This window comes from Rhamphochromis sp. 'chilingali' (genome assembly GCF_963969265.1).
Source record: "Rhamphochromis sp. 'chilingali' genome assembly, chromosome: 10".
NCBI classification, from domain to species: domain Eukaryota; kingdom Metazoa; phylum Chordata; class Actinopteri; order Cichliformes; family Cichlidae; genus Rhamphochromis; species Rhamphochromis sp. 'chilingali'.
In genome coordinates this window covers 7,184,541-7,211,904 of record NC_137937.1, presented here as the reverse complement: position 1 = coordinate 7,211,904, position 27,364 = coordinate 7,184,541, and the positions used below count along the sequence as shown (strand labels likewise).

The 27,364-nt window shown below is 42.5% G+C and overlaps 2 protein-coding genes across 5 annotated transcripts in view; one reads left to right on the top strand and one right to left on the bottom strand.

Annotated features, from left to right (window-relative positions):
- Nucleotides 1-2,414, top strand: part of citb (citron rho-interacting serine/threonine kinase b) — a gene marked incomplete at its 5' end in the record, with an annotated part of 44,931 nt that extends 42,517 nt beyond the window's left edge. The window contains one exon of the mRNA XM_080893706.1: nucleotides 227-2,414. Coding sequence (XP_080749832.1) covers nucleotides 227-250 — 24 coding nt within the window. The 3' untranslated portion in view covers nucleotides 251-2,414. The remainder of the gene's footprint in view (nucleotides 1-226) is intronic.
- On the bottom strand, nucleotides 2,288-27,337 carry mtmr3 (myotubularin related protein 3). 4 transcript variants are annotated; one of them, XM_080893942.1, is made up of 21 exons: nucleotides 27,251-27,337; nucleotides 25,120-25,194; nucleotides 23,485-23,541; nucleotides 22,570-22,659; nucleotides 22,003-22,119; nucleotides 18,959-19,041; nucleotides 18,495-18,661; nucleotides 18,313-18,409; nucleotides 17,917-18,030; nucleotides 17,025-17,215; nucleotides 16,255-16,386; nucleotides 16,014-16,125; nucleotides 15,200-15,395; nucleotides 14,933-15,118; nucleotides 14,492-14,662; nucleotides 11,513-11,658; nucleotides 9,526-11,035; nucleotides 9,280-9,390; nucleotides 9,037-9,125; nucleotides 7,531-7,557; nucleotides 2,288-6,185 (listed from the first exon to the last, which is right to left on the bottom strand). In XM_080893942.1, the coding sequence occupies exons 3-21, from the start codon at nucleotides 23,485-23,487 to the stop codon at nucleotides 6,020-6,022; spliced, it is 3,708 nt and encodes a 1,235-aa protein (XP_080750068.1). In that variant the 5' UTR covers nucleotides 23,488-23,541; nucleotides 25,120-25,194; nucleotides 27,251-27,337; the 3' UTR covers nucleotides 2,288-6,019. The 4 variants fall into 4 exon arrangements, with proteins under 4 accessions (XP_080750068.1, XP_080750069.1, XP_080750070.1 ...); XM_080893943.1 differs by having other exon boundaries at nucleotides 27,155-27,294; XM_080893944.1 differs by lacking the exon at nucleotides 7,531-7,557.
- Nucleotides 27,338-27,364: the final 27 nt, after the last annotated feature.

Below are 27,364 nucleotides of genomic sequence, written 5' to 3'. Positions count from 1 at the left end.
GCAGCGATCAGGTGACAAGCTTTATTGTTAAATTTAGCAGTTTGCTGTAAACTTCAGTAAATCATGTTTGTACGATTCATTTAAATACATATCCAGTAAGGCTACTCACCTTTAGTTTCACAACTGATGCTGCAGCTCTTCAGTAAATACAGACAACACCAAACTATTCATGATGTTTAAGCCACAGTGACACGCTTTGACCTTTGCTCTTAATCTGTGTTTGCAGGTGTGGGATCAGTCGTCAGTGTGAGTCCACTTGCTGCTCCTGACTGGAGGTTGTAGAGAACCAACTGCAAAAGCCCTTATTCCACCCTGAGTGCAAGCGCGCACACACACACACACACACACACACACACACACACTGCCTGTACATAGTGCAGCGTCAGTTCCTCGTTCAACCTCACAAAAACCTGCAACGGGAGACGTCTCCTGTGACAATCCTCTTGACACGTGCTTTTATGGGAGTTATCCCACAGTAGATTTGGTGGCAGGGAACCTACGCTGATCTACAGAAGCTACTTTCTATCTCCTCAAAGTTGTAAATATTGCTGTCGGAGTTTTTATAGATAAAAGGGAAGAGTCGGCTGGTAAAGCCATGTCTATTTTTTTTAAAAAATGAGTTTCTAAAGATGTTGCAGGGAGATTAACGCTGTCGCTGGCTAGGACGTACAATATCAACCTTACATAAGAATCTGAAATATCACAGGGTTTTTTCTCCGTTAAGAGAATTAAACTGACATTGAATTACTTTCATAGCTCACTAACGGAAGGGAGATCTGAGGAGGCAAGACTTTGCACACAAGACTGGATTTGATCAGGAGTTTAAAAGCTCATTTTTGTTACGCGACCAGATCAACCGTGTGGTCTTCTTGCCTGAATAGCCTTTGATATATAACTGCATAAGAGTGCTTCGACCGTCGTTGTCCGGCCATACTTTGTAAAACAATTATTAAGCAGTGTTTCGCTCCAAGTGTTCCTCGTGTTGTTTTTAGCAAACCTAAGAAAGAAACACGCAGCTCTGCCTCTGATGCCGGACGCCGTGCTGTCAGGCTGGCTCAAAGCGCCTCAGCTTGCTCTTAGTCCGCTGCTGCCGATTATGGTACAGATGTCCCGTTTCTGTGCAGTGATATGAAGTCTAGTAACCGTCAGGGGTCGTCACTTGCTTGTATCGTTTCTTTAGAGGCAGCAAGACCACCCCCCACTCATCACATCAGTGAGCATGACTAACTTAGAGCAGCACTGTCGCTTTTTGATCGATTCTCTTGGTTGTTCTTTTCTGTCATGTACTCACTTGGATTTGCATTCTATAAGTAGAAATTGATGTTAGACAGTGTAACTTAAGATTTTCTTGATTTTTAGAGCTGTATACCAGTACACGCATTAAACATGATTCTAGTGTCCGTTTTCTTCTTTGTGCGCTCTCAGTTGCAGATTCTCCACCACAGCAAGTTGTGTCAGTGAAAGCAGGTATCACCTAGCAAGCAAACAGTCACAACAGATTCATCTTCTAGTTTATTTCTTTAATTCTACAACAATGTAATTCTCTTTAAAAGGAAATCCAAAACAGAACAAAATATTCAGACTGAACAAGGAGCACTTGTTGTTACAGGAATTTGCTATGTACAGCCATACACTCGACAGACATGAGAAGGTTCAAAGTGCTTAACAGAGGGGGTGAGAGAGGAAGAAGAAAAAGCACGAGTGATCCCTTTGTGAGAGACCCGTAATAAAAACTGCTTGGCACCAGGCTCCACCAAAGAGACACTCCGTCACACTAATGCTTGAAATGCTTGATGCATTTATACACTCACACCTCATGTGACTACTGGGCCATTGCAGTGATGCCTCTAAAAGCAAGTCAGCGTGAGTGGAAAAAACAAAACCCCAACATATGCATACTGGGGGTGGGGACACAGCAACGTTAACTGAAGCCCACATTACCAGCCCCTCCCACACACAGATCTGTCCATAACTCCAGCATGCTGTTGCAATACTGAAAAGCACACTTTCAGTCTCACTTTACTCAGATGCACCCTGTGGCAGTGTTTACTTAATGTCATGTGCAAATAAACAGCCTTTCCTCTCCCGTGAGACCATTCACATTCATGGATTGTTTAACAAGACGTCCCTGTGACTGTGGTGAAACTCGAAAAAAGGGAACTCACGCTGCTGGTCGTCAATGTGGGGAAGGTCAAAACGCTTTGGCTTCACAAGGGAGTGTGGAGTCTTAAAATAATAAATTGTCTATTTGGACACAATTGCTCCATTTTGTTGCCATCAGATGTAGTTTGTGGAATTGACTCATCTTTCGCGAGAGGGCCAAAATAATATATTTCAGTTCTCTTTGAAAGACTAAAGGTCAGGCTGTCGAATTAAACACACTTCCACAGGAGGTCGACATTAAAAAGCACACACTTTAAGCCGGTTGTTTTGACCACCTAAAACAGCAGCTCCACCACCAGATGGCAACAATCTCAACTCAGCATCATGCACAAATCCAACAGGAAGTGACAGGAATGGGCTCAGTCAAACAGTTTTAGGATAATTAAGTAGCATCAGGTTGTCAATCACAGTTAAATGTCTGCGTTTCCTCCCTTAGTCCAAAACTTGCTGTGTTTATATCTACAGCAGCCATCTGACACAGCGAGCTGGATCATGGGGAATAGAGATTGGCAGTCTGAACAAAGATTATCAACCTCGTCTACGCTTCTGTGCTGTACCTTTAAATGTTCCAGCTGAACAGTAATCAGGGGAGGGGTTTACAAAAAGATTTGCAACACAACAACAACCCATTCGCGCTGGAAATCTGAAAAGCAAGAGTCACTCAGCAACTAGAAGCTCAGTATGTGAATGTATGTGTGTCTACATGAACAAGTGTGGATGCAAGTAGAGGTAGTGTTTGTAGATGGGTGTGAATGGTATAAATGTATGAGAGCTTTAAAGGGGGCAGGGCTTCATTTTGGGTTCAGGCTGCTTGTTTTGGACCACTGTTCACTCAGTGCATAGACATCTCGTTGGCTACCTTTGACTGCTCACCCCCTCATAATGCTGAAATCTTTACATCCACACATGCTGTGATTGGCCAACACAAAATATTCTGACGGGATGCTGTAGCCAAAGTTCAGAACCACCGCTCAGTCTGCGTTTCTGATTATCCTGTGGCAAAAACTGAGTTACTGGAGTTTTAACAGCAAGTCAACAATACAAATATCAATAAATAAAATCCAAGTAGGGGGAGGAGAGAGAACCATTACAGCATCAAATCAGGTCACCCTGCTTCTCCATTTATTCATAAAAACAAAACAAACTGCCTTAAACAGATTGCAAAATATAGGTATTTTATGCAATTTCAAAAAGAAAAGAAAAAACTTTGGTGACTAATTAAGTGCCACTATTCAAAGATTCTATACATTTTCTTAAATGCTATGTAGGTATCTGAATATATTATTCCTCTCATTTACTGTACAAAAGTTGTGTCTGTGTGTGCACAAGTAGTTTGTGAATGGGTGTGAGGATGAGCAGGCGTCTCAGCGATGCTTTGACAGATTTCATGTGGCGTTACAGACCTGGGAAATGCAGAAAGCCCTTTCTACTGCTGCTGTGCTCCTCCGATTTAGACAAAGTGGAATTTGTTTCGTAGTGGCTGACAGCCACCTGAAGAAAAAAAAAAAAAAATATATATATATACATAGATAAAAAGATGTCTTGTTGTGAGCTTTACACCCGTCTGATTAGTACCAGAGGACTGAGGGGAGAAGAAAAACAAAACAAAACAGGTTGTTCCGTCCCAGTGCCTGCTGGGTAAAACAAAACTGGATCTTTTGGCAGCAGTTGGCCGCACCGTCGTGTGCTTCAGTTTGTCCACGACAGACAAACTGAAAAAACGTCGGTATTGATGCAGGTCTATCGGCCAAACCTGTGTGATGTTAATGCTTTGAAACAAAAAGCCAAAGCCTGAAATCAGCAGAGTCTCACAGTGAGTGCTCCCTGCACACGAGTAATAAACAGTCTGTTGGTATGGAGGAGCAGCGCAGCACGAGCTGTTAAAAGACCAAATAGCCACAAGCCTTTTCCTCTCACTAACTTGCTGCATGACTTGTCTACACGGGGGCTTCAAACACAAAATGATTCACCATCCTCACCGTGATCAGGATAAGGATGCCAAACTACTGAAAAAATTTAAAAAAAGCAATTAGAAAGGGAAAAAAAAAAAAGAAAAAAGTGCATTTAAATATGTGAACAGCACAGAATTTTACAAATTCACAAACTCCAGGAGTCCAGCCTCCTTTCTGTACTCTGGACTGAATCTCAACCATAACTAAATGTGATGTTCACAAAGCATCAAGGGCTTTTTGATTTGTACATCACTTGTTTGCCACCACATTTGTGCGTCTCTTCTGAAAAGCTGCTTAAAAGCTCACCCAAACAAAGCAAGCACAGTTGAGACTCGGCCCACAGAAAGTTAAAGGCTCAATTCACCCAGTTATCCAGAGTAATGACACTGCAAACAAAGGCTGCGGCCAGTTTCTTTAAGAGATACACTTCACTGTTTTACACACTTTTCAGACAAGCTCTCCTTTAGACTGAACATGTGACTGAGTGTATGCAAGCATCCTCACAGCACTCTTACAAAGTCAAAATGGCAAAACTTGCCTCACTCTCAACAAGTCTGAATATGTGGAGCCTAAACAAGCTTCTTAGGCACTCTGGTTTAATTTGGAATATGATGCACTTCAGCATTCCCAGTCCAGGAGAGGGAGGAATGGGGTTTTCAAATGTACTGAGCTCTTGCACACAATGGTAGAGAGGAACAAATATTCCCAAGTGTGCCATTACTAGTTGATGGTGACAATACAAATGCATGTATGGTAAATATCACCTGCTTACAGAGGTTCTTGAGCAGTGGGGAACATCAATATTTAAGTGACCCATCTTTAAATAGGATACTATCACTTCAGTCACTTTAGCTGATGATCAACCAATGTCTGAAAAGCATGAAGTCAGTTTTTCCACAGAGGACTTCATGCAGTTTATTACTAACTGATCAGTCTGCGGTCATGTTATCAAGTCATTACCATCAGAAAGCAGCATTTTTAAACGAGATTCTGAGCTACATAGCCGGAAGTATTAGTAATTTTAAAACCTAGTTTCCTGCACTTTTAGGACAATTCTAAAGTGTAACAGGTTCAATGGGTATGTGCCTCTCAGTCAGATCAGTCTTATTTTAATGTGGAAATCATACCTGCAAGTGTAGCATTGCAAAGTTGGTCGTTTGATTGGGGGATGAATCTCACACTGGATCAGGCTTCTCAAATTTGCTTGTTACATGTATTCAGATATAAAAGTGTTTAGGTTTCATTTTGGACTGTTTGAATATGTAACCAAGTTTTCTGGTAAAAACAGCCCAACCTTACAGCATTAACAAGTTACACAAAAATATGCTGAACTGATAACATGACCTGCAGACTAATTGGCAGCAGAAATCTCAGATAAAGTGGAATCATAATAAATTTTGCTGGATTGTTGGTACCATAGGAAGTGAGGGAATATGACTACCATCTCCTCTGGTGATCTGGATGAAATGTTCCTTTAATCTTTCACTGAGACATTGGCTTGCTGAGGGACAGTCTCGTGATTGCCAGGATGTCAGAACACCCTGCAGAGATGAGTCCATGCTCCAGGCTAGGAGATGAGAAACCTTTATGATTTTTTTTCAGGATCTTCAGGAGAATCTTTCACAGACCAAAGTCCTCCAGGAGACTTCAGCAAATACAGTGAGACAATGTCCTCTGCCTGCCTGGTCCAAGGCACCAGGATGTCCAGTTTCATTCCTTTGTGCGCAGTCCCATCTCACCAACATGCCACTCAGCTTCTCTTTCACACATACACTCACACTCAAAGTGCAGCAGCACTCACAAAGTTGGTGGGACATTCTTTAGCTCCTGTGCTCTTCAGCAGTGCTTCCGCATCAGCGACTTGCAGCTCAGCCCGACTCCCGTCTGTCCTGGTCCTCTGGACCTCAGTTGGAGCTGGCTGTAATGGGCTTCTCCAGCTCCAGGGTAGCTGAGCCATGCTGGAGATTGCTGTAGCAGGTCTTACAGACACGACTGGGCTCAAACAGCTGCTGGCTTGGCACTGGGATCCTCTGGTCGCAACAGCTGGCACAGAACACGTTACCGCAGTTCCTGCCAAGGAACACGGAGATGTTATTTGGGGGACTCTCACGTTCTTTACACCTCAAGTTACCATGCGTCCCTGTGGTAGATTCTTAGAAAATAACACCCCATTTAAAACAGTTTACTTAAACTGGACTGATGTGAGGAGTTGGGTTTTTTGTTTAAAAAAAATAAAATAAATAATAATAATAATATTAAAAAAAAAAAAGCTTTCAGGGGAAGAAATAAATTAAGAAAAAATATCAAGTTGGCGTGTGGGCTAGCTTATCTGGATCAAGTTTATGTTAAACTACAAACATTCACTTATCTAGGAGGTCCACACAGGGAAATACTAAACACTGATTTTAAAAACAGGACTTAGGTGCTACTTATTTAAAAAAAAGAAAATAAAAATAACCCCACACCTGGTGAAGTGACGTTGATCTATGATTCAACCATGTGTGACGCATGATAAACTTTTATTTTAAACATGATTTGAGAGTTGTGGGCAGACTCCACCCATCCAGTTTACAGTGCAGCTCTGCTGTGATGTTCACTACATGCCGCTTAGCAGAGGTGCTCCAAACAGAACATGTTTATTATTCAACTCAAAACACTGCTGTGATCACTTGACAGACAGGTCACACTGAAGATTTCAAACACCCATGCTCTAATTCTGATGTAAGGCCATGCTCACACACACAGCGCTCCCTTTCAATTGCTTGTAACCACACAGAGCAGAAAGTGAATTAGATTGTTTTTCTTCCAACTCTTTACCCTTTTGCACCACCAAGTGGCTTGAGAGGTGTCTTACACCATGCTGTGCTGCTGGGAAGTGGGATGCAGGGTTGGTTAGGGACAGCATGCTGCCAGGGTGTGTGCCGTGTAGGGGTGTAACGGTTCAGAGACAGAATCTGCAGTAACAAACGTCCATGGTTTCCAGATGTGCCACGGTGGATTTGGAGAATCGTTACAACCCTAATGTTGTGGGTGAGTCGGGGGCAGGGTGCCGATGTGATGCTATACTAGGATGGTCGAGGCTGAGGGATCAATTTAGTAAAGATTTACAAATTTTCCAATGAAACGGGCAGCCTCTGATCGAGTGACAGCACCATGCTCACTGTCACAGCCAATTCAAAACTGCTGTATGAAAACACACTGCTACTGCTGGAGGACACACACAAATCAACCCATCTCAGAAATGAAGAGGTTTCCCTGAGAACTTGCTGATTGCCAAAACAGAATGAGGGGATTCAAATGCAGCAGGTGAGTAAGGGAAAGGGTGAGGTGGGATTGGGTTAGGATGAGGAGGAAACTGAAGGATGCTGGGTTGAAAAGGCTGGAGGGTGGGTGGGACAGGGGAGCCGGATCTCACCAGACCTCCTGAACAGGCTCCCTGCCACTGTAGAGGAGGAGAGGGGCAGAAAATGGATAAGTACTGCTGAACCGCAGAGAAAAACATAACACTTAAAAAAAAAAAAAAAAAAAGTCCTGATGGAGATGTGTTGTGTTTAAGTTGCATTCACAGGATTCACATAAATTACATTTACAACTAAACATCCTAAGATTCAACCTCAAAGTTCTCCTGAGTGACTTATGTGATCCACTGACAAAAAGGGAAATACAGAGCAGTCAGCAGTATAAAAGGAAGTGATGACACCAGGAGGAAGTGTCCACGAGCTAATTCACCACATGATTATCAACCTGACCACCCAGTTTTGTGTGGACACATCGGTGCAAAACAAAGGGCGTCTACAATAAATTAAACAACCAATCAACAGTTTACTTGGCTCCCTGGCTCTTGTTTATAGATTGACATAGTACAGACAACCAGAGAGTGGCGCCTCATTTCATTGGCAAATGAAATGCAAATTAGGTCCTCAAATTTTAAAAATAACTTTCCTCTCCTGAATGAAAGACATGATACTGGGACCAAAAGCCTTAAATCGTGCAACTATCCTGACTGTTCAGCCACAGCAGGTGTAGAGAGCGTGCAGGACACTTTCTTTGGAAGGCTACTTCCACACAGTACAACAGACTTCTTACATTTGCACAAAGGGCATGCTTAAAGACTTTCTAAAGATTTCATACATTAGAGAGTAACAATTGGATCAAAAAGGCAAATCTGGGTCACTTAATTGGCTGCATTTAGAATAGTTGGGAATCATGTCAACAGGGGCACATGGTATTCCTTTGAAAGACCCACACTACAGTATTCAAGTACGCCATCTGTTATTCTGATTCATTACCTTATTTAGAGGGTTTAATGATGGTGCCCATTTAAGTGGTACCTGTTGCATTTTATGTGGATGCTGGAAATAAGACTGGCTGCCCCAGCGGCAGGGAACCAGGAAACATCCAAATAAACAAGGCAGGAAGTGTATAAGACAGATTTCTCCTATACAAGTCTTTAATTCACAAAACAAAACCCTTTGCTTTATTAATAGTAGACATAGCTGATTAATAGCTGCCAACATTATACCAGTTCCGAGTACTGCTTAGTGCGTCCTTGAAATATTTTGAGCAGTCACAGATTACATCATGTTTATCATCCATACATGTCTGTGCAGGGACACAGACATGTATATTTTGAGAAAAATGCATAAAGTGAGAAACTCTTATTTTGGCTTTCAACGCAAACAGATTAAGCTTTGGTCCATAGAGAGGAAGTAAACCTCGTCACAAACGGGTTGACAAAGATTCTCAAGTTCATCTTCAGGTACCAAGCATGAACAGCCTCAGCTGAACCTACATACAAGAAGCTCATCTGACCTGAAGAGGAGTGAGCTAAACAGCAAAGGCCTCAACAGGAGAGAAAGAATTGATTTGTGATAACTGAGAGTGAAGGCCTGAGATTCTGCAAAAACAAAGCTGTTCTCACCTGCAGTGATGTTTCCTGGTAGCAAGCCAGAACCTGCTTTCACAGCCATAACACTGGGCTGCCAAATGATCAGGGTACCAGCGGGTGACCTGCAATGTTTGGGGAAAGTATCAGTTCAGTTTCCATATACCGAGCAGCTCATCCAGGTTCTTCTGCATTGCATAAATGCTGCTAAAAGACCGCTTTGTGAGCCTTGTGCCATCCCTCCCTGACGAGGGTCTTTATATGGCTGCAGCTGCTCACCTCCGTGTCCTGCTTGTCCACCTGCTCCCAGCTGGCCTCAGAGAAGAGCTCTGTGCTGCAGCGCGACAAACAGTTTGGGTCCAAGTTGTACTCAGAGTCCGTCATTGAGGTCTGAATGGAGGGAGACAGATGATCACAGTAAGGTTCACTTTAACTGGCAATGGTAAGCAGGGCAGTCTGAAGTGGATCGCTTCCATTTACAAGTTGTAAACAGATCAGAGGGTCAGTTAACTTTCAGTGGCTTACCACTTCATCTCCAATGTCTCCGTTGATCCGGTGGGAGATAATGTGCTGTTGACTCTCCAGGCGGCTCCAGAGCTCCTGGACTTGCTTCTTCAGGGTCTCCACCTCCATCTGGTGCCCCGCTTCAATCTGCCTCAGTCTTTGCTGGATAGCATCATTGTGCAGCGTCAGCCCATCGTCATCCAGATGGCTGCGAGTTGGCTGCTCAGGGCTCATGGTGACCCGGCCTAGCAAGGCATGACACCAGCGGTGCTGAGAGCAGCTGCCTCGTGGGTGGAGGATCAGAGAGTTGCAGCTTGCTACGGATACCTGACGGCTCAAAGGGGCCCTCTCCACATTCCCTTTGGCCCAGTAAGGTGCTCCACTTGGCTCCCCTTCGGAGTTGTCCCCATTACAAAGTCCATCCCTGCTAAGGTCAGCACGAACTGACTGAAAGGCACTGACAGAGGGCCGCTTGCTGCCCTCGCTTAAAGTTCTGATCAAGCCATGCTCACTAGTCTCCAGCCCCTTCTCTTTCTTGGAAGAGGGAACTGGGCTCCTGCCATCACTCATGAGGTGATGGTTTAAACCAACAGGTGGCTGCACAGGGAGCTCCACCCTGCCACAGACCTCTTCAGTTAAAGTCTCTGTGGAGCTTTCCATCAAGGAGGTCCTTTTATCTACCAACTCCACTGACTCAGGGACACTGTGGTCAGATTCAGAGTCAGGGCAGCTTCTCTCATCTAAGCCTTGTTTTTCAGGTGACCTATACATTAAGTCACTATTTATAGTTCTATGAGCTGCAGGCTCTTCTGGCTCACCTGTGCTACACTCCTTCGGTACATGCGCAAGTTCTTCTTGTACAGAAGATTCCTCTACATTCTCCGTCACCAAGTCCTCAGTTCTCTGAGATGCATTGGCTTCCTGTTGATCCTGTTCCTCTTCCTTCTGTGTGGGCACAGAAAAAGAGTCACCGTTCTCCTGAGCCTTCATCTCACCATTTTCTGGGAGCTGACCATTAGCGAACATGTCTCTCTTCATGACAGTCTCACTGACATCCACCATCTGATGCTGCTCTACATGTCCATCCACCTCCTGGTCTACAGCATTAAAAACCTGAGCAGTATCAGCATGGTCCTCTCTTGGCACGTCGCATCCTGCCTCCTCCTTTGTGGCTTCCTGAAGGATGTTCACCATTTGTCCCTCAGCCACACCCACTGCCACAGAGAGCTCTGCCTCCTCCGCTGCATCTTCTGCTGGGTTCACAGAAGACTCTTCTCTACGTTCAGTATTTGAGCCCTGGGATTGCTGCTTGCTGTGATCCATCTCAGAGCCCAGTCTGTCATGATATGGCTGCACCTCATCCTGGTTCTCCCCTCCTTCAGGCCCCACTGCCACATTGAGCTCCAGAGACCGCCGGTGGTCCTGCCACTTCTCATTCAGGCTTGGGTCACTGGAGCGACGGTTGGGAGCCAGTGAGCTTCCCAGCTCACACGCACTAGGCAAGTTGTCAAAGGAGCGCGTCTTTGTTCGCCTTAACAGGAAAGGAGAAAAATAATTACAAACAAGCGGCATTTCATTACATAACAATAGCCTAGTATGCTTGACAGCCTATAATTTAATGAGAAACTGCAAACAAGTATAAAATGTTTGCCTAACAAATCACTCACATGTCTGTCTCATCAAAACAGACATTTCAGCAAAGACCATCTCTTTAATTCTGACCTGGCTGTCACAAACTATGTAAATGAACGGGCATTCACAGCACTTCTAGTCCTATCGACCACCTGAAGCGCTTTAATGATAGCCTTAAAGACTACTTCCTGTTGCACTTCCAAGATGTTTTGACTGTCGTGACACAAGAGCATAGACTGCATCTAAGCAGAGCATGTGACCAGCAGAGTGGAAAAGCCGGCCCCCCTCTGGCTGTGGGAAGTCTGTGGCTTGCGTTTTATCTTACACGATAGGGAGAAGAGTGGGAAGGGGTCGGGTGCCAACGCGCCAGGCTCACCTGCCCAGGGGTGCATCTTCCGGGTTGGCACCGGGCACTGGGTAGGGAGCGCAGGAATCATCGGAAGGAGTGGTAGGGGAGGAGCTGGGCAGATAGACGGCCGTCCACAGCATCAAATTCCGTACATGACACACTGGATGGAGAACCTGAAACAAGAGCTGCAAACTTAACTCAAGATATAATCAGACATGACGATGACAAAGGTTATCTGAATGCAAATCTTTAGAAAGGAGTGGAATAGAATAAATGAATGAACGAACAAGAAGTGCCTAAATCTGGGATGATTAAAGTTTTATAAGATTTGTCAAGAACATCTAAACTAAACTTGTTCCAAGAATGTTGTTTCTTTTCATACCAAGAGGACAATATTTATGTCTGCCCGTCTCCACCCACACAAAACAAATGCAAAAGTAGTAACCACAAAAATGCAATTCTCAGAAGGGTGTCAAAAGCACTGGTATTTCACAGTATTTTAGATTTATTGCCAATTGTTATGTACAAAAATTTACAGCACTCTTGGGTTCCTTAAAAAAAAAAGAAAAAAAAGAAAAGAAGAAAAAGCAGCATGTGAAGACATGCTGTATGCAATGGCAAGAAGCACAGAGCTTGATTCTGAGATAGTTAGGTTTGACAGTTTCAAACAGGACGATCTCTTTAAAAGCTTCCTTTTATATTGTATCCTGTTCACTTCTAGTCAGTTTTGTTGAAAGCAGAAAACCTTTGAATGAGCTTTAGGAAATCTTTCATTTAACTGCAGGATTCGATCTGACGGACTTTCCACTCATGAACAATCCAGACACCTAAGTTTCAAAGTTCACTATATCTCTACATTAATTCCACACGTCTTTGTTCTGTAGTGTACGCAACAACAAGAAAAGCTGAGGTATGTCTGAGACAGAGCATCATTGGAGCACTGCTAGCTGCACTCCATATGACAGGAAGGACAAAAAGTGGATCAAAATTACTGATGCAGTTAGATCAGTAATAAGGGTTTTAAGGAACTGCTTTACTAAAATATAACTGAAATGCAGTTATGTTATTCACTTTATTTATACTTTTCTCATATCAGAGCTAGAGCTGGGCGATAGAACGATAACGATATGTATCGCGATATAACTTTTACTCGATAGAGAAATTAAGCTATCGCGATAGACCTCACCGCTCTTGTCCTCTTAAAAAAAAAAAAAAAAAAAAAAAAAAAAAAAAGGTCAGCCAATCCAAATTAAGTAGCGCAGAGCCGAACCAATCACAGCCGCAGCATCACGTCGCGTGGCTTGTTAGGTACAGCACAAGTGCCAAGCCGCACGTGTGTTTGTTTGGGAAGCAGCCAGCGGGTAATGGAGCCAGCGCGTAATGGAGGAAATGAGTGTGCTGACTAGAAAAATCAACCGAGCGTGACCGAAGAGAAAACAGATGATGGTTCCAATGCCGGAGAGATTGTCGAACGGAAGAGCCATAGAAGTTCCGTAGTGTGAAGGTATTTCGGCTATTTCAAGTCTGACAAAAAACAGAGTAGCGTGCACTGTAAATTGTGCCGAAAGCAAGTCTGGAAATACAACAAACTGGTGCATGCGTCACACTGTGCGCCACGTTATTGTTTCGGTGAAATGAATTTCTACAATACTGTTAATTCTACTCTCTGCAGTGTTTAAATGCTTACATATACACACAGTTACTGTCCCTCCACACATACGACTCGGTTCTGCTTCTATGCCCCAGCTTTGTTTACTTTTTCCCACCGAGGCTTCTAGACTTCTGATTGGCCAACATTTCTGCACGGTTAGGAATGTAGCGCCACCTGCTGCTTTGGCATGTTCATAGCAGGGTTTTCCTTCATTTCTGCCTTTATGTGTGGATGGGATTATTTTTTAAAACGAAAAATCTCCGTTTTCAAAAACACCCGTGTACGTAGCCTCAGTCTCTGACTGGAAGCGCTAATTCATCATTCGGCTTTTGTCAGACTAAAGTAACTGTTACAACTGTTTGAAAAGCTAAGCTATACAACAAGGAGAGATTGAGAATTTCCTTTTAGTTCTCAGTTTATTTGATATTGACAAAAGTTAGTCCGTTTTGTCTGTTCTTCTGTAAAACAAACTAAGATTTATTTTTAGAATTAATATTTTGTTTCTAAGTGGAATTGACAATTTAGTCTGTTTCGTTTGTTCTATTTTGAAACTTAAACGCTTTAGCGGCTGCCTTTTGTGTAGTTTGCAATATTTGCCTTTATTTATCTGAAAAAGTCTCATGTTCCTTAAGTACATCTACCCTGTTGAACTTATTATGGGAAATAAATATTTAAATAAAAACAAGCTGCTGATTATTTCACATTTTACTTGTGAGCAACGGCACATTTAAATCTTACAAATATAGTTATTTGGCTTATATCGTGATACATATCGTTATCGCCTGAAATGAAAAAAACATATCGTGATATGAAAAAATCTCATATCGCCCAGCTCTAATCAGAGCACGCAATCAGGCCGCTACATAATGCCGTCAGACACTAGTTTCTATTCCTTGTCCTCACTCTTAGTAAGTATAAGTAGGTGCACTAACACCACGTGTTGAGTAGAGCTGATAGGTTAATGACAGCATAATGAGTGTGAGACAGTCAGCGAAGCTCACAGTAGAAGTATTGCTGTCTGAGCTTTTCACTTTGGTCAAGTCAGTCTATGCAACTTTTACATTTATGTAAACATGGCAAGAGAAAAGCTGTCGGCTTCACTGTGTAATACCTCTGAACTAGTGAACTGCTGCTGACGCAGTGTAGTAACTAACAACTGAATATAGTGACATTCTGTCACTGACATCCCCATCCAGCTTTCTGAGCTGGGAGCCGATCAATTCTGTCCAATAGCTAGGTACAGCCCCAGTTGTCTTTAAGTTTTAAACATTTAATGTTTAAGCCAGAAAAGACAAAAGACACGAGTATCTTTGCTTCCTTTTAGCAGGACTGAATGGTTAAAAGTGTTGACGTACAATTTCGGAGTGTGAGGAGTAGAGCATGTTCCTCAGAGAGCGGTTGGCTGGCCTCAAGAGTGACCAGACCGAGCAGGTCCTCTCCTGAACGTGACGATCCTCCCTGTCCTTGCCGCTGTTACACAGGAAAGTACCGAAGAGGCAGGAGTAGGTGTGTTGCACCAGTTTCACCTGCACAAATGTGACACAAACACTTGTATACAAATTATCAAGTATAACAAAAGCATGGATAAAAAGTTCCTCATATTACATTTTAGCGCACCATGAAGGTAAATGCATATCAATCTCTCACATCTGGAACCTCAATGTAACTACACTTTAATCAGACACCATTATGTCTGTAGATAAATTGCTCATTTTTGATTTTGGATTCTGTTGTTGTTTTTAAAAAAAAAAAAAACAAAAAAAAAAAAAACCACACACAACATTGAATGTACACACCAGGAAGGCTTCATTGAACTCAAATGAGCATGGAAACTGCCTCTGCAGTTGGTGAACACAGTCCAGCCACTGCAAGAAAACAGGGCAGCGCTCATTCAGGTCCTCTGAATTTTCTCCATGGCCACATCGGTCAGCAAACTTGTGGCCGAAGTCCAGCCATTCTGTCTCCACCAAAACCTGGAAGCCCTGCATGAGATAATCCGATAAATGCTTTTATCATTTTCACATTTTATTTGCATACAACAACATTGTCATCTCCATCCATACCTCAATAGTGCGGTAGTAAGGGTCCAGCAGTAGCTTGGACAAAGCAACAATCTGTGGTGTGCGGTCCCAGCCATCAGAGCAGTGCACAAGAACAGGCCTGTGGTCTCTGTTCACAGCGTTGACCACCAGCAGAGCTGCCTTCAGTAGCAGGGACAGGTGTTGCAACCACTTTGTGCCCTCAAGTGCAGAAAGCCAGCTGCAAACAGACAGCAAAAGCCTATAGTGCCCAGTTTAAAGCTGAAGTGCTGAAATGAATATAATCTTAACACAAAAAAAAAAAAAAAAAAAAAAAAAAAAAAAAAAGTCCAACAACACCATGTTATGAGACTAGTAGGACACATACATACACCCTGACCCACATAAATGATGATTCTTTCACATTACATAGTTTATAAATCTAACCGCAACTGTGTTTTCTAGATCAATAGAGATACACACGAATTACCATCTCATGGTTCACACACACACTTATCTCCATCTTGATCTGCAAACCATAAGGGGGGAGGAAAAAAAAAAAAAAAAAAAAAAAAAAAAAAAAACTCCACACAAACACTTAAAGCTGACAATTCAGCTACACATCACTGCAGTGTTGAATATGGCAGTGCAAAGGGAAAGAGGGTTTGGGCCAAGTTCTCAGTATCAGGCGCAGCTGTAAGGCCCAAGTCAAAACGGCTATGATTGCTAGTTACATCCAGCTACTACTAAAGGTTGTTGGGGGTTTTGAGTTTTAATAGTTTAGCGTTAGCGTTGTGTCATAAAATCTTGACTTGGGAAATCTGGGTGTACTGCTGGAGGCATATTTACAAACACATACTTGGCTGGGTCAGGCATCTGAGTGCAGAGGAATCGTAGAGACTGGAAACTCTTGCGAATGGAGTGGATGTTAGCCATTCCCATGAAAACCACCTCGCAGTTGGGATAGTATTCTGAAATAAGATGAAAGTAACACTTACTATAAGCAAAAATTGATGTCTTTAAGCCAAACTGAGCTGCTAAATCGAAGACACACTGACCCAATTCTGTATGCGACTTGGGACCAAACAGACGGGACTTACCTGGGCATTCACAGCCTCCACCTTTGGCCCTGTTAGCTACAGCAGCTGCATAGGACCTGGCATCTAAGATCAGTAACTTCTGAGGTTGGCTGGCCAGTGTCTCCACCTCTGAGCTGTTGGTCATGGAGGATTCTGACAGGCACACACACAAAAACAAAAGAGTTACAGCTCAGGTTGTATAAAGCACCTTCTGGGGGCATAAGTGAGATTCTTTCAGGCACATCAAACATGTCTTTAACAGAAGTTTACTGTAGTTTGCAGCTTCAGACAAGCACCAACAAATCAGACAAGTCAACAGTGTCTGCTGCAAATTCATAAAGATGGCAACACTTCAAGAAAATGTGCAGTGGTAGGTGTATGTTCAGCTGGAAGCATGCATTTGTCTGTGGGCGTACACGGCATGTCAGTGAGGCTGACTGAAGGCCATTTTACACAGATCTCACTGCACCACTAAGGCCCCTCCTTGTGATAGCTTTGCTTGTTTACACTGAACTAAAGAGAGCCAGCATAACGCTGCAGCAGTGAGGAGTGTTATGAATGAATGCTGGGCTAACATGATGTAACAGTAGTTTCTAGTATGATGCAACACAGGGACCCAAATTTCAAACATATGGGTTCTGCTTTCAAAACAATAGCAAGCAGGTTAACAGACTTTGAGAAAGAAGGGGAAACATTTCAGCTCTGACAACCTCTGCTGCCAAATAAAGCAGAATATTAACATATCCTACTCTGAGTGGGCAGTATAAAAGTGTCTGAGTGAGAGCTCTTACCAAAATCAGTGTCAGGCAGGTCTGAGCTATTGGTGTAGCTACCGTTGGGAACATGTTTTTGGGAGCTGCTGTCCACGGCACAGGCCTTAGCAATAGACTGAACCAGGTGCTCATCATCAGCGTTCCTCCAGCCCCACCAGCTGACCTCTGGCTGGCCACAGCGGGCAATTACAGCCCCAGTAGTTGTATGCCTATGTGAAGGGCAAGTGAGAAGTTAGACTGGTAATGTCTGGCCAAGGTAGAGTTTATTTAATGGAAGTACTCAATTTAATGATAGTAATACCAGTACAAATCCTACAGAAGACGACGACAATTTATTCCCTTTCACAGCATTTTATACTACTTTTAACTTTTCTTAGATTTCCAAAGACTTAGAACGCACAAGTATATTAAAAATAGAACTTCATTACCACAACTCAGTATGTCACATGTATGATGAGGTAGACCTTTTAGTTTTTCTTAGGCACAAAGCTTCAGAAATGCCAGTTTATGCAATTTAATATACTAAAATAGTAAAAAACTGAAATTTTATGTTCTGTGATGCACAAAACAGGCATACGAAGTCTTCACTTCTGATTGGCTCAAGCATGAAGTTGCCCAAACAGTGCCAAGCATTATTAAACAAAAAGAGCCAAAAAATGCTTGAAGCACTTCCAAAATTGGTGACGTCAGTGCTTTTGGTCGGGTAGCACACTCTAAACACAAAAAAAAAATAAAAATAAAAAAAATAAAAATAAAAAATCAGAAGCTAGGAGGGTTTGTGGCACTGATATAGAACAGTCAAGATTTTATCCAACAATTGCTTCGTTTCCACTGCATAAGGAAGCTTTTTACCTCTCTAATGATAAACAGGCCAAGTGTCTGCTTTTAATAGCTGCTTTAAAACACAAACCTGTAAACTACAGCAGGAAACCTCTTCCAGGAGCGGAAGGCTGCCACATTTTCTAGCTCTTTGTCAGTAATCCAGGCTGGCACTAGGAGTTGCTGAGGATAGCTGGGGCAAAGCCTGGCAGTGCAGAAGGGCACAAAGAGCAAAGTTAAACAAGGAGAGGGAACACCAAAGGATTGTGATGGCTCAACAAAAGTCTGTCTGCAGACACCTAATCCTGGGCCAGCCCCTTATCTGTCCAGGGTTCAGCACTCATGGAGTACAATAACACAACCACCCACTGTTTAACACATACTGACTTGTGCTGTTTGCCAATGAAAGCAAAGGATGGAATCCATCTTCTAGCTGCAATTCTGAAATCAACACGGAAGCAGTATCCTGAAAGAAAGCCGCATCTACCTGAACTTGCTGTTGATATCAGATATCCTCCAAGCATTTTGAGTGTCAAAGCCCATCCTCTCCACCTCATTCTTGAACCATGAGGTCACATGTTCACCTACAGTGACAGCAGAGATGTCCGATAAGCAAAATACAGGTTTGGGTAAGTTTCTGTAAAGACAAGCGAGCAATTAAAAGGGTACCTGGTCTGCACAGCTCGCCATGCTGCTCTTTCTCTCCTGCGTACACCTCCATGCACCAGGCGTGGAAGGCAAAGGCAAAGAGGTCTTCCAAGCGAGACGGAGGCCTCACTGCTGTGTTCAGACGTTTCAACCATTCCTGGCACTGCTCAAAGGTGGAGATCTGACATCTGGGGATAAAATTTAAAATGTGATCTTTCAAAAAGAACCAAATGCAGGAGTCTAGTACTCAAAAACAAAAATAAATATTAATCTTTACTAATAGTACAAATTTTATCTTAAATGTTATCCTCAGTTTTCAAGAGAACATTTCAAACCCGTTTACTGTCATTTTGTCATACAAAGCAGGCTCACACTAATCACCTAATGTCTTTTTTTGATACTGCAGTGATTACTACAAACATACGGAAGTGATATGACTCAAAGTTTCTCATCTAGACAAAGACAGGAAGCTTCAATGGTCATACCTGATGACTTTACAATCCTTACAGGTGACATGAAGCTGGAACATCTCTCTACACTCCACACACTCAATGAGCTGAAGAGGAACCTGAAGAGGGGGGAAAACAAGGAACCGTCACATCACTTATACACTGCAACACTAGTGTATAGCCTTAAAAAAAAAAAAAAAAAAAAAAAAATCTCAAACCCATGCAGTCAGTACAGGTAGTGTGGCAGACTCGAGCAATCCTTTAAGCAAATTAGTGGTGGCTGGATAGTGGCTTCATGCCAACAACACAATGTGCTGATGTGCAAGAGCAGTTTAAAGTATAAATAAAAACTAAACCATCAGACACAGTGCTAAAAATTCAACGTTAAAAGGTTATTTGTTGAAGTACATTTTAATCACATCATCATAAAAATCACATCCCATTCTGCTCTGCAAATATAGACTGCTGTCAGAAAATTCAGACTCTTTCAAATCTTATTTCAGTTTTACTCAAATCCTTCAAAACCTACACAGCACACCTAGGAACAACTGAGGCCATTGCTTAAGAGTGCTGAAGAGTCAGAATAAATCAGTGTTTATTAAAATTTTGATGGGAAAACTATATAATCCCACCACCATAAATATATAAAAAATAAAAATAAAAAAAACTTAGGATGAGTCCACACAAGATGTGGAAAACTTGAAAGAGTCTGAAAACTTTCCAAACAGACAGCACATAATCCTCTTAACTTTCCTTTTGGTTCCCCATTTGCAAGGAGAAAGAAAAAAAGCAATCATCCTAGATCTTACAGTTGTATCTGCATTTCCCTTTGGCACAAAGCCATTTTTCCCCTCTCCCCGGCACATAGCAAAGTACAGAACCGGCTTGTGCTTATGACTTAACAGCATACTTTAAATACTGCAGGGAAATACCTATGCTGCCTTTGACTAAGCTTTGTTAATTAGATAATATTTCAGTAGCTCTGTGGGATAAAAAGTTAATGTTCACAGAGTCTGGAGTCATGCATGATCATCAGCACGTCAAGCTCTCCAGACATATGCACAGTGGCAGAGTCACAGCCATATGGAGATTTTATTGTAGTATTTAGAGCAGGGGTGGGCAATTCCAGGCCTCGAGGGCCGGTGTCCTGCAGGTTTTAGATCTCACCTTGGGTCAACACACCTGAATCACATGATTAGTTCGTTTCCAGGCCTCTGGAGAACTGCAGGAGCTAATTTAGCCATTTAAATCAGCTGTGTTGGTTCAAGGACACATCTAAAACCTGCAGGGACACCGGCCCTCGAGGCCTGGAGTTGCCCACCCCTGATTTAGAGGTTGGCAACCTAAATGCTGTGAGGATAGATTTCCCCCCATATGCATTTTTTGTCATTTCTAGTTTAATCCAGCACCTTGTGCAAAACTAACAAGCAGTTTTCTAGTCTGAGGCCAGCTTGTTAACAGGCAGATACACACAAAACTGTACAGTTTAACCACACCATGCAGCTCTTCCGGGTACTTACTGACATCTCACAACAACAACTCTATGCAAAACAAAGAGAATACTAATGTAAGCGATGCATGTCGATTTGTGTGAGGCTGGCGTCACCGCACATTCCACACATTCATGCATCTTGCTGTCACAACTTAATTTCCACTTTCTAATCTGCAACCCTAATCTAGCCACCATGAAAATTCCTGGGCTGCTTGTTAACAACCTCTCGCTCTCTTGCAGCACATCCCACCCCTGATTTGTGAGCTCCGGCAGATTTGCCATGTGATGCAACACATCCAAATATGTGTGAGGAAAATGCTGGCTGTGTGACATGGGCACAGGGAGGCACTGTGTAAGGCATGAACCAGAGGGTTCCTGAGGTCAACAGGAAACACTGATGGATGCACAAACTGTAGTAAATACACCAAAATAAATAAATGTTCCAGTTATTTGGATAAGTTGTCTTTGAGACTAAAACTGGTGTATTCATACCGTCATTTACTGAATAACTACAGCTTGTATGACTTGGAAATAAGAAAAAAAAAAAAAAGCCACACACACACACACACACACACACACTTTCAACTTTTCAGAAAGATATTACTTGTTGATGAGATTCTTTGTGCGTTTGGTCTTTTAATGAGAGTTGAAATGACAAATGAAATAAAAACATTTCAACACTAAAACAATGAGCAAATAAACTTCTCTATAGATGATTAAACATTTTCATTGAGGCGGAAGTGAAACAACAAAAACTTCTGTAGCACATGATTGCACATTGCAAAACTGTCTTGTGGTTGTACGTCACTAGCCGATTAGCTTTATCAAATGATGGCAGATACTCAACTAAGATAAACAACGGAAACAAAAATTAAAAAAAAAAAAAGTAATAACTTTTTAAATACTACACAACATAGAAAACAGTTTAAACTAAAAGTCCAGGACCACTGGGCTTTAACAGGCTGGTAATACGAGGTAAAGGTGGCCAGCAGGCACCAAGACCCTGGTGAGTTTAGGTCTTTAAGGCAAGCAAGAGGCTAGCTGCAATATGATGAGAAACCATGAAAAGCCAATGAAATTCACAGACTAGTCATGACAGGGTGACTACCACTGATAGTGTAAAGGGTCCTGTGTAACTTTAGGCTCTAATAAATCATCTTTTTCTGAAAAAAGAAAAAGTAAAGATCCATACAAGGCCAGTGTGATGGTAAATGAAGACCATACTTTGTTAACAAAGCTTGTCTCTAACATAGTGAAAAAGGATGGAAAGAAAGGCCCTGGCTGTTATGCAGGAACCTGTGGGCCAACTGCATCCATGGCAACGGCAAGTTCCAGAGAGAAGCCAAAGCGAGCAGACGAGTGTAGAAAGAGAGGTGATGAAGAGTCACATGGCACTGCTGCCAGTGGAGAGCAGCTTTGAATGGCCTGGTCACCACAGTGCTCTGTCCATTCACAAAATACACACATACTGATACAGCCTCCAATGGAGACAATGTGGTTCATTTTGCAGCGATTTTGTGCCACGTGAAAGATTTTTTTTCTCTGAAGCTACAACACTGAAGCGCACTTGTCACTTAGAGATACTTACATTGACAACTGACTTTTTGAACTTTATGTGTAAGCGGTAGTTGGACATTGCAATAATGGCATCCTCTGCTCTCCCCACATATTCTGTGAACTCCCCGTGCAGCTCAGGAAAGGGCACCTGACAACAGCAGGAGAGAACACATTTCAAATAAACGGCAGAGCTACACAGACACAAATATAGTGGGAAAAGTCATGAGTCATATGACAACTTGAAAGTTGTGTCAATATTTTGCCCATTTAAAAAAAAAAAAGAAAAAAAAGAGAGAGAGAGCCAGAATCCAGCTGACTCAAACAAAAAGAAAAATAAGTAACCAGAAAGAGTCAGAGTGTCCAACTAGGCAACAATGAGTTTCTGAAGAGGTGGTAAAAGTTTATTGAAGTGTTCTGAAGAAACACTTCAATCCTCAACACAAACTCTTGAGCATAAAGGGTAAGCAGAAGCAAGCAAAAGTCCCACATGTCATCAAGGTTGTGTAACTGATTAGGAAAGATTTACACAACTGTCACCGAGTTTGTTTTCGCCCTCATACTGCACAAAACAAGCAGCTAGTTGCAGTGGTTTTCTTACCTGCATGTTTTCCTCCTCCAGGACGGGGGACTTCTTGGGGAAGATCTGATTGGCCTGGATACACTCCAAGCTCTGCTGCCCCTCCTCCTCCTACAGTGCAATAGTCTGTTAATGTTTCTAGTTAACTAGTACTAACAACTTTAACTATGACATTCCTCTTCACACACACATTCCTTTTTTGTCTGACTACTTTCTAATCTGTTTGGAAGATGCATGCAGTATATTTTTGTAATGTAGTGGCTGTGGTCAAAACTAACTATTTTATGCTTATACAGCCACACAATGATCTTGTGCTGACAGTAACAGACTCTGTAGCATTCTTGTTTGGCCATTAACAGATTTTAGTCTGTCTTTGCTCAGTTTTCAATCCAAGTTTGTTTGAAAGAGATGATAGATATCACACAGTGGAAGAACTTCCTCCGAGATCTTGTCTGAACACGAGCAGAGCTAATATGAATAGTTGCCACAGCTAGAAGAGCACCATGCCTAGGCCAGACAGGGACAGGCACAACATAGCAGCATGCCAAAAATGGGAACAGAAGAAAAAAAAAAGCCAGGTTCAAAAAAGGCAATGCATCAGATCCAGAGGTTATGTCATAGTGCAATGCAACAACTCATTTCGGCAGTGGAAACTGAAAGTGTTCCTGCATAGATGGCAAACTTGGAGGACCTTTGATACTGCTGACACTGACGTAAATATCTGCGTCCTGGTAAACCGTGCTGATTAAGGGTAAAAATCAATTGAGAGTTCCGATTATAGAGACAGTACTCAGGCCACACAACAGTTACAGTGGGGCAAAAAAGTATTTAGTCAGCCACCGATTAAGTGGGGGAACTTGCACAATCGGTGGCTGACTAAATACTTTTTTGCCCCACTGTATTATCAAAAGCATGCCTGGGATGATAATACATTACCATGGCCCCTGTCAAGGAGTGTGGGTCACCCAACAAGGAACTCCGGCCTGGATCTGTCTGTAGAAAAACAAAGAGACAAGTAATTTTCTTTCTTTTTTAAATTTAAAAAAACAAAACAAAAGTTTTATTAAAAGAAGGAAAAAAAAAAACCAAGACGCCTCCTACCCATGCTCATTTTTTGTTTTACACAGAGACAAAGCTTTAAAATTGTGTCCAATTTTATAGTCTACCAAGAGCTTTAATTCTGGCAGATTTATCTGCCTCCTCTGATGCTTTGCCCTTGCAGCATGCAACATGTCTAAACGGGGGATGGACTATCGAGGAATCTCTCATAGATATGCATTGTCACTTGCAAACTGAGTAGTACATATTACCAGTAACACAGGCAAGGTAAACCCCCCCCCCCCCCCTCCCCCTCAAATACGAGTGAACAGAGTCATCTCTTTCAACACATCTAGGGCAGGGGTCCCCAAACCCAGTCCACGAGGGCCAGTGCCCCTGCAGGTTTTAGATCTCACCCTGGGTCAACACACCTGAATCACATGATTCGTTCATTACCAGGCCTCTGGAGAACTTCAGGACATGTTAAGAAGGTAATTTATCCATTTAAATCAGCTGTGATGGATCAAGGACACATCTAAAACCTGCAGGGACACCAGCCCTCGTGGACTGGGATTGGGGACCCCTGATCTAGAGTTTACTTCAGCCTGTCAGCATCACAGATGATTGTCAGAACTACTGGCACAAAACCAAATGAACTAGCAATTGGCTAATCAACTTTCTCAAAGCATTTCACTATGAATCCTGATCGTGGATCTCCACTGTAAAAAAATAGAACTTATGGAAAAACAAATTAGCAAATTGGTCTGACTAGTTGGCCAATATCCCTAGTAAGAATTTCATTGTCATTTAGGGACACTACTAAACTGTCATTTCGCCAGAAGTGAATGCATCCACAATTAGGTTCGCAAATTCAGTTCAACATGCATTTAATTATTTAAACCAGAAACCCTCACCTTTGCCCACACACAACCCTGGTTCTTGATGGTGTGGGTGTGCTAGAAATACACTGAAATCCACTTTTAAGGTTTCAAACCTTGTTCTCGAAGCTGGCCCAATCCTGTATGTAAATACATGTTTGTGCAGACACCAGGGTGGTTGAGGGGTTAAGACGCCAACCACAAACTACAATATCCCCAGTTTGACTCCAGACCAGATCTCTGCTGCATATCAGTCTCAACTCTGACCAACCTCATTTCCTCTCATTTCTCTGCTGACATGAACAGAATAGCAGCATTTTCTACATAAATTTTAAGTGTTTCTGTTGGCATTAGAAAGCATGTGAGCATATTTTTAAGTTTACACATATAAAAGAAAAAGTAGTAGTAGAAGCAGAAGAGAAAAAGGATCGATCCAGGGAGTGGCTCATAATACGCTGAGGCTGTACATGAGCACCTGGATGCACAAATGCCTTTCCCATGCAATGTGTCCAGGCATTGGGAAGACTAAACGATGATCTATGATATGTTGGGCAGTCAGAAAAATGGCAGTATGGGGAAAATCCAATGGTTGGATTTACATGGTTAAAATTGAAGAAAATGAACAAAATGTGAAAACATAGATTTTTAGACTTACCACAAACAATCACTAATGGATGATAAGCAGACCTGATATCCTGTGTGGAAACTCTCACAAGTAAGACATGGAAATCTGTGGAAATGAAAGTGAATAATGAGAAAATGCTTCTCCGTACTGAGACACACAAGCTCTTTTGATTCACTGGCAAATATAGATGCCCTGGTGGTCACAGTGGCTTGCATGTGAGCTCAGATACCACTTAAAACTGTACTGCAGACTGGAAAATAAGCCAGCTGGTTCTCCGAGCCTACAGTTTAGCTTGCATAAAGACATGGTTCAGGCACGTGAACTGATCGGCTAATGTTCACCTTCAAAAAAATAAAATAAAAAATTAACAATTATGTGCACAATACATATTTAAGAACATACAGTCACATTTTGAGGTTCTTAAAGGGTAGTGAAAGAAATCAGAAATGTTAGTGTTCAATGAATTGTGCTTTGTGGTTCAACTACCCAACAATGGTTGGTAATTTGCCCAAAGGGTTGGCCAAGCAGAGCCAAAGACATTGCAGGACTTGTCCAGTCGCTGAAAGTTTTCAAGTTCCTACCCAGATTGCCCTTGAAAGAGCAAAAGAAATGCAACTTATCAAAAACAGTAAAAGCAGCAGCAGCTTTGTTGGTCAGATCATGTAAACCATCAATAAAGAGCTTTTTCTTACATTCCGTTATCGATATCCTCTAACATCACTTTTCAAAAGGCAACCCGTTAGGATCTCTCAGCAAACAGGCCCACAAGTAGTTGTAAAGGTCAGCTACGCTTGCAAAGACTGAAACTTGATCTAAGAGGGTCAGTGGAGGGGCAGCTCAGGAGAGCAACACACCTTCTCAGGAACATTTAAGCAGCCTGGAGACAGAAAGAAGACAAAATATCCCGCTGTACTGCCAAAAGTATCTCCGGTCATTGAGAGAGGTGTGAAGGAGGCAAACGAGGTCATTACTTCACTGAGAGTAGAGGCCAACTTTTACTGCTGCTGCTACCTGATAAAGCATATCTGCCCAACACACGGCTCTGTTTACTGCAGCCCGCTCGTGACCCGTGGCTACGGCTCAGTCTGGCTCTCAGTTCAGCAGTCACACAGAAAAGTCTAAGCCCCTTAGAGCCTTAACCTTACTCCTATCCCGTGACAGGCCAGTCATTTTCACAAGTGGTAACATTATCGACACTATAGCGTCGAAATGATAAGGAAAAAACAAGAAACGAGACAATGAACCAACACGTTTGACAGCGGAGCTTTGCGTTTACAGCCCGGTAGCCATACTGAACAGCGCTGCTAAACAGTGTATAAACGCAAAAGCCTTGGCTAACTTCGTATTTGGGGAAAGGGATTTCCCAGCTCAATTTTAACACTTTGTCGTTACCTTTTACTTCACTACGGTGAATAAAATGTAAACTAGACTTAATTAATCACCAGTTAATGTTATTTCAACTAGTTAGTATTCGATGTAAAGATACCGGTAGTTTTGGCCACTAAAAAATAAGCTACGGTCAACCCAAAAACAAATGCTTCTCGCAAGTGCTCTGCAACGTTACATTAACACGTTGCTAGTTGACGAAAAGCCGTTTGCAAGGGGGAAAAAAGAAAATGGCTAACGTTTCTTGTACTAACAGGTTGTTAAGTCAAGTAACTGCTCTTTCGTTTTTTCCTTTTTATTTTTGAATAGCGGTTAGCTAGTTTTTCCTGCAGCCATGTAATGTAAACTGTTGGCTAACCAGTGTTCATCAACAACCACTCGACAGCGTAAAATAATGCTAGCGAGCTAACGCTCAGTCGAAGAGCTATTTACATGCAAACAGTGGAAATTAACATTTGCTGGCAGACAGTGAACTGTTATGCAGCGGTCTCTTAACACTCGACGTTTGGCATTAAAAGCCGTGACAGAGAGCAGCGCGTAGATCTGCTAGCTAGCACTAGCTGGTTAGGCTGAAGCTGCTTTCTGCAACTGTTTTTGTTGTTATGAGATGGAGGGCGGACCCCAGAGCGGAGGCCTCTGTCAAAACACACCGAGCAACGACTACAACCGGCGGACTCACCAGTCAAACGAGTGCTGAGGTGTTAGACGACAAAGACTCATCCGGAACTTGTGCAATTACCAAACATTAAAACAACGTGTCCAACATGAATCATACCAGAGCCGAGGCCAGCTTCACTGCGTCCCTTTCCAACACCGAGCCGTCGTCGCCATCGCCGCGAACTCTCTCGTCTAAAGAGCCCTACGTGTGAGTGACGTCATCGCGTCAGAG

What these genes read in the sequence shown, in the direction of transcription:
- mtmr3 (XM_080893942.1), bottom strand. An exon ending in AAGGATTGTAAAGTCATCAG is followed by an intron (nt 18,662 to 18,958) that starts GTATGACCATTG and finishes TTTTATCCCCAG; the next exon opens with ATGTCAGATCTCCACCTTTG. An exon ending in CCTGCCTGACACTGATTTTG is followed by an intron (nt 16,387 to 17,024) that starts GTAAGAGCTCTC and finishes TGTGCCTGTCAG; the next exon opens with AATCCTCCATGACCAACAGC.